At 39.3% G+C, this 7608-nt stretch overlaps 1 protein-coding gene across 10 annotated transcripts in view; it reads right to left on the bottom strand.

Annotated features, from left to right (window-relative positions):
• Nucleotides 1-415: 415 nt before the first annotated feature.
• Nucleotides 416-7608, bottom strand: part of RASAL2 (RAS protein activator like 2) — a 354882-nt gene continuing 347689 nt past the window's right edge. For 9 of the 10 annotated variants that reach the window (XM_044000631.1, XM_044000632.1, XM_044000633.1 and 6 more), the window contains one exon: nt 416-6136. In XM_044000631.1, coding sequence (XP_043856566.1) covers nt 5994-6136 — 143 coding nt within the window. In that variant the 3' untranslated portion in view covers nt 416-5993. The remainder of the gene's footprint in view (nt 6137-7608) is intronic. The other variant, XM_044000635.1, reaches the window with a different exon arrangement.

Below are 7608 nucleotides of genomic sequence, written 5' to 3'. Positions count from 1 at the left end.
TTTAGCTTGATCATTGTAAAATAGCCCTGTGTAGTAACACACGCTTATTAAGGCCCTGGAGATGAAAAAAAGAAATCTATTTTTAAAAGGTAATTTCCTCATGGGAGTGACGCAGGTTGATGTATTGTTGTTTCTGAGAGCTAGTTTTAAAGTAAGAGGAAATATCTAAGCACCAGTCAAAAATGTCACCTTCATTAGTAGTTTTAACTTATTTGCAAATAGTGGCTATCAAATGAGTAACTTGTATTCAACCTGTTATGGGAGAGATGATTTGAGATTTTTTTTGCCCCCTTGGGAGTTTAGAAATAACAAAAAGTATGAGATTTATTCATAAAGATATCCTCTTCCCCAACCTTCCAAATACATATATATGCCACGGTAACCTTGATAGGCTTGGATTTTAATGACCATACCCTCCTCCTCCGACTGTGACAAAGTAACCTGGAGATCTAAACCAAAAAGATTTCCAGGAGGCAAATGTTGAAGTGGAAAAACAAAATGAGTATGGAACAAAAATGCCCCAGAACATCAACAATACCTTTTAAATACACCCGCCTTTGTCTTTGGCCAGCTTACTACAAAATGATGGATAGCCATTATTGGCATGGCTCTCCAATCACTTCTAAATGATCTTGGTCTAGTAGTGAGGAAACAGCTAGCTAAGCCTCCTTCAGATTTGGCCCAGGATGATATAGCAGGAAGACATCCCATGGTATCATACTCTTGTTCTTTCAAGGGGTCTTAGGATATTCTCACATTTAAAGATAAATAGGCATGTGAATCTAGAGAGGCAGACACACGTCTGAAAAGCTTTACTTCTAAAAATAAGCTGTGGATAAATGGGGCATGTATATACATGCAAGTATAAGTCATTTAGCATTTTTAGGAGGGAGGCATATAATGAAATTGAAATGACGTTAGGGCAATGTGACTCAACAATGTCTGATGATCACTGTTTTTACATACTAAAGTAGATATTCTAAGATGGGGAAGGGTCTCAGAAAACTGTGTTTGTTATCTGTTGGAATCATCACACCATATTACTAGAAATCACAGCAATGTATCTCACGGATGGTGGGGAAATCTAAACCTTTCTTGCCACCTTTAAAACTGCGGTTCTTTGGGCTGCAGAGAAGGCTAATGTTCATGACTATGCATTTAGATCATACATCCTTCTCTGGCTCTTTCTCTCCTCATGAGATATTTATTTCATCTCATGCAAATTTCATTGCTTTGGTCCTTCCTAAAATCAAGAGTGTAGCATTCTCAGCTGGATACTGGCAATAGAGAATGCTTTTTAACAAGAGGACAATAATTCAAAACAACAAATGAACCTCTATTTGAAATTTCAAAACTCTGACATTTCTTTAAAGAATTACTAAAATAGGTACTTTCAATTGATATATTTCTGAAAATGACATTCTGAAAATTAAATGATTGGTTCTCAGTGTGTGAATGTAGGGAGAGAAGGAGGATAAAATGGGAAGGGGTCAGGGGTGGGGGAAATTTCTCACAACTGTGGCAAATAGCTGCCCATACATATTCTTCAGAGGCTATGCCCAAGTACAAAGTACTTCCCAAAGTGCAGAGAATAGGAGTTATTTAGCCTGTGGCATGGGTTCTGGGGAAGAATGTCTGAGCTAGTGAGAGGGTCCACGTCCACAGTTAATCCTGGTGTGTCCAGGTCTACTCTGGCTTATTCCTGAAGGGTCTGATGCTGGCTACCCAGAAAGGTCTAACTTCCCACATTGGTGCAAGAATTGGCCTCCAAAAGGCCCAAGGATAAGAAGGAACCTAGGGGTAGACTGGGGTGAAAGCTGAGTCAAATGATGCTGACCTTTCCCCTGAAGCAGCTTCCTTGCCATGGGTCTTCTGACTAGAAACCCTTGGCTTCTGCTCCCACTTACTGCAACTCTGATTAAAATCAGGGAAATGACAGAGTGAAAGGTCAGCGGGATTAAAGAACTAGAGGTCCAATGACAAGTCTAGAGAGAGGTAGTCACAAATCTGAAAAGCTTTACTCCTAAAGTTAAGATGGTGTTCAAGGGCATGTAATTAATGCTTCAGAGAGACGGACAGCAGTCCAGGATACAGGATCTTACTTCTTCCTTTTGAGATAGGCAGGACAATCCACCATCAGTAAAAGGGAGAGAAAGACCAACCGCAAGTTGATCCTGACTGCCTGGAGTACCTAAGCAAACAGACCTAATGCTACAGAAAGAATACTATGCTACATTTAACTTGATGCAAGAAACCGGCCCCATGTCAAAGCTTTCCTCCCTCGCATTTTTTTTTTTTTTGGCAGGGGTTCATGGAGCATTATGAGTTGATAGAATGTTAACTCATTTGGAGATCAGACCCAGTAGGCTTGATCTCTGATTCTGTGATAGGAATATGAAGCATGAGGCTCTTTTCCTGAATCTTAACAACATTCATTCAACTGTCCTTACTATTTATTGCCCATAACTTGGGGTCACCTACACAGGCACTTGGCAGAATTCCACATCCTATTCAACCAAAGACCATTTCATACCTAACAACAGGTGATAAGAAGTCAGGAGGAGCAGGGAGTATGGTGTCTCATTGAACTTATACCCCATTAGCTCCACTGCACAATACAGTCTCCCTTGTAGGGGAAAGGTGGTTGTATGTATCCTGTTTGGGCTCCTTATCAGCTGACTGAAGCAGGCCCATTTACCTTTCTGTTGGTGTTCTCTATCATATTATCCAACAAAGTTGGAAATGGAAAATTCATAAATATCAAATAATAATTTAAAGCGCAGTCACCTTTTTCCTTCCTGAAGTTCTTTTCTTTTGAACCTACTGGGCAAATGTTTAATGGGCTGTAGTCTTGATAGAAATACTGGGGGTGGGGTAGGGTGGGGTGGAAGATTTGGCTGAATAGAGGCTATAAGTAGATAATCTAAATTTAAATCTAATTTAAATAACTTAAATTTATTTAAATAATCTACATTTTAAAATGGATAAAGCTAAATTTTAATATAATATCTGCCAACATCTTTGAAAACAAAAGCTACTTAGTTTACTTAAAATTCTGCTAACTTGGACCCTAAAACATCTGTCTTGTTTCTCTCCTTTTCTCCTTCCACATACTAAGTGTTTCTTATGCAAAGGGTTGCCTAATACATTCCCATGAGATTTAGACATTTAACCACAGAATTTGATCACAACAAAACCTTTAGTGGAATACCACACAAAGCTAACACTTGATATTTAGTCTGATCCATCACCTTAAACAGCATTCACCCCAAAGCTTATTTCCAATTTAAGTAAACCTACATGTACATCTTCAAGACACCATCTGTATTCAAAAACACACTAGAGCTTTTGAATCTCAATTCAAGAGATCACCTACATTACATACTTAAAACCATTAAAACAGACAATCCATTCATCAAGTTTTCTATGGTATATAGCTGCATGTAGAATTAATTTTGCTAGAGATAAGAATAGCCATGTAAGAAAGATAGGGTATTGGTCCTTTGAATTCTCACAAAATTGGGCATTTCTTTCTTTCTTTCTTTTTTTTTTTTTTTAAAGTGAGGCAACTGGAGTTAAGTGACTTGCCCAGGGTCACACAGCTAGTAAGTGTTAAGTGTCTGAGGTCGGATTTGAACTCAGGTCCTCCTGAATCCAGGGCCAGTGCTCTATCCACTGCGCCATCTAGCTGCCCCTCATTTCTTTGAAAGTAGTCCTTGTTAAGCTGCTCAAAGTGACCAAAACCAAGCCTGTACTTTCAGTGTGAAGGAGAAAGACACAAGAAGTAGATTTAGTCCAGTCTGTGAAATAAATTCCAAGGGGTGTGTGTAAAATGGAGGGTGAAGTAAAGTATGGGAACATACACACAGGTTTCCCAAACTCTTAAACATGGTGGATTGTGGGCAAGCCCAAATGGAGAGAAGCTCCTATTTCAGACGTTTGGTGGCATTAGAAAGGGAGAAGAATCACTCAGAAGTACAGATACAAAACAAGAAAGTATGGGGCGGGGCATCACAAAAAACTGATCTGAGAGAGAGCAAGGCTGAAGAGAAAAAGAACATGGGGTTGGAACACTGGGAGGTCAATTTGACTGGGCTCCTCTGTCAACAGAAGTCTTATCATAAATGATCTCTTTTCTCTCCTTCTTTACTCTCATGGTGAAGAAAAAAAAGCTATCACTACCACCATCACCCATGGATGCTTACTTCAGGCACATGGTTGGTCCCTTAGGTGTGTTATTTTTTGTTTCGTTTTTAAATTATATTTTGGATCAAGCGTTATTGTTACTTATATTAGACACTTCTCTCCCACAACCAAAATTACTGCTAAGACCTGGTTAAAGATAGCAAAGACACTTTGACCTATCTGACGGTATAGAAAGTTTGATTGTTTCCTATTTGTGCATAGTTATATGTATACTTGTGCAACTATATATGTATGATAACTGTTTAATGCATAACATTCTGTACTTTTGATAAAGATTCACCCAAGATAACATTTCACACCCCCTGAACAAAGGAAATAAATAGTTCATGTGACTGTATTAGAGAGCTAGACTATTTCCTATAGGAAAGCCATGGCCGAAAAACGTTGAAACTGGGTCTCCATAGCCAACCCTGTTACTGTGAGATGTAACTTCTCCTCTGAAGATGAAAGCTTTTGTGTGCCAGCAGCCTTGTCACCCCCACCTCCTGATTCAGTTTCCTTTTGAGAGAAGAGCAGACTTCATTTTACCAAATGTGGGAATTTTGATTTGGACTGTTCCAAATTTGGCTGGAGGCAACATGAGGAAGACTTAGTAATCTGGATAAAACCAATTGGTCACTCCAATAGATAAAATCTAAATCTGAATAAACATAATGATTTTAAAAAGCAGAAAAGCATTTGTGATATTTTTGAAAACCAGAAATTATATAGGGTCTTGATGTCGTTTAGTTAGCCCTTTCTGGGGGGAGGGGAAGGAGAGCAGAAACAATAAATCTGCTTGTTTCTTTCCAGATGGAATGGATAACAGATTTATATGACTTAGATAATGGAGAATAAATCCTTTTTGGTATGATTGCTCCCATTATGGGTGAGGAGAGGACACTGAAGTATACAAAGATGTAGGATGGCATTTAGAGACAAATATTTACAGTGTAAACTCTAAAAAGGAAAAAATACCCTTTATTACAACTGGGGTAAAAAAAAATCCCCTATTTAAAACAGGATATTCCCTTTTGTCTACTAAAGAGAAAATCTGCCATAGAGATTTTACTGACAGCAATCTAGACGTTATCCCCAAAATCCAATGATGCTACAGTAACTTTTGGCCTCTGTCCCTTGCAATAGTGGATGCCAAAGGCTCTTTGACTAGATCCACTCTTAGCTGATACCACTGGTATAGATTTCTTTTGATTGGGTCATGCTGCTGTTATTTTGTTTTTTTTAAAAAACGGATCAAGGGAATCAAAGGTGGTTTTCAAACCAGTAGAACAGTCCCTTGAAAAGTTAATTCTGCCAATATGTTGCTGCACTCCACGGGCTTGTATCAGTTAGACATAGTTTCTTTCTACTAAACCCATAAGCTCATTTCCTCACTCATATATAGTTCCTATTTTTCCTCCTCTACCAACTGCAGTGCTTTTAACAAGAAAAAACAACAATAATAAAAATAGCAATAATTAAAAAGATAATCTACATTATTAACTTTCTTTTGGTATATTACAGTGGCATTTTCTGTACATGGCCCAGAATTGAGTTCCTTATGTACAAAGAGATATGGGAAAAGAGCATTGACTCTATAGTCCTGGTCTGATGCCCTGAAGGAGATGGTTCCTTTCACCACTCAATAGTTCCTTTATGTTGCCATTCCACTTTAGCAGCATTCTGTAAACCTGGAGGGGCAGGGTGAAGGGCTGGGGACAGGGTGTGGGTTGGTATTTTCCAATACGATTTCTTTCAGTCTCCACTGTCTCTTCAGGAAAGCGGGTTAGCAGCTGCTGTTTTTGAATTCACCATTCTCCGTGATGGAAAGCTTGGTGGGATTGGTGGGCGAGATGCCATTGCGGACCTGCATGCTGTAGCGTTCCTTCACCTGGGTTAGGGCACTCATCAGCCGTGTATTGGCTGAATCCAGGGACACGATCCGCTTTTCCTGCAACAAATACACACACGAGGGTTTCAGTGAGGTTTTCATGATAGTGTTTTTTCCTTTCTTTACTATGAACAGGCTGAAAGTCATCATCAACAATTCTGGTGGTTTCTATGAAAGAGTCAGCCACTCAACGTTTCCCAGTAAAATGGAACATCTCAAATGTCTTGGTTCTCCATAGGTCTGATGTGTTTTGGTTTGTCACCCTTTGCCCCACTTCTTTTTTTAAACATTAGACATGCTCTGAATGAACTTTTGGCACACTGCACATGTTAAGTCAGAGAGGGGGCATCATGCTCACTTTTAGCTCACACAATAATGTCTTTTTAAATAGGTATTTACATGGCAAGCTGTCTTCTTGCTCTGGGTTAAGGTTGGAAAATGGCAGCAAAGAAAGAAGCATCAGATGTTTCATTTTGCAGAGAAAAGGTACAAGTGGCTTATGGGTTTTTGGTCCTACAGACAACATACTAGTCACATCTGAAAAGAACCCATGTTATGCTCCAAATTAAAACAGAAAATGACGGCAGCCTGAAGTCACCAGCAAAGTGAAGATGCAACAGCAACAGAGGAGAGAAGCAGCCGAAAGCTCAAACTAGGAGTTACTTGAAGTTGGGGGAGGGAGGTGTGACTTATAGGTGGATGCCATGAATATAACACATGAAAACAAACAGATAACACAAGGCTCCTAGACCCATTCCAGCTCAGAGTGACTCCAGGAAAGCTATCCAATTGTAAGTTCTCATTTTGTTTTCTGTTCTTTGGAAAAGCTTTGGTTTAGCATTATTTATTTTGGGGAAAAAAAAAAGATAAGGGCTGAATGTATAAAGATGGAAAAACAAAGGCAGCTCAGAGGGAAGTGGGGTCATCGGAATAACAGATTTTTAAGCTGCCATCCCCTTCCTCAAATCAGCACTACAAAGACACTGTAGACACTAGGGAGATGGATCTATTTGGGATTCATAGGTTTTTTTCTAACAAAAATTGCTATTTTTCAGGGGGAAAAAGCCCTAATTATTCTCATGGTCTGTATGAAGGCTTCAGGTTTCAGGGTGTTGGAGAATACTGTTTGCCAGTAAGGTGAAGTTTAAGCTAGAGTCACAGTCAGGGTACCCATAGGCTAGGGCTTAAAAAGGCTTTATTAGAGACAAAGCACTGAAAGTGGAGACAATTCAAAGCTGTTGTGGAGAGCTAGAGATTGCCAGAACAAGTTACACAGTGAAGATTTGGGGAAAGCTCTCTGGTAAAGCTAGACACAGTGGGGAATGTTACTGTTCTGTATAGGGTAGCCTGGTCTATGAATTACATATGGAGAGGGGAGAGGAAAGCTGTTAGTTCACACTATTCCTATCTTTACCACCAGCCTTTCTTCCTCTAAGAAGGAAGACAGTATTAAAAAAAAAAAATGAAATCAGCGTTACTACCCTGCCACGAATTATAATTTGTTCTGTAGCAATATGTGAGTGACAATTTAC

This window comes from Dromiciops gliroides, chromosome 4 (assembly GCF_019393635.1).
Source record: "Dromiciops gliroides isolate mDroGli1 chromosome 4, mDroGli1.pri, whole genome shotgun sequence".
Taxonomy (NCBI): Eukaryota; Metazoa; Chordata; class Mammalia; order Microbiotheria; family Microbiotheriidae; genus Dromiciops; species Dromiciops gliroides.
The sequence above is the reverse complement of the archived record's forward strand: the minus strand, read 5'-3'. Positions and strand labels throughout refer to the sequence as shown.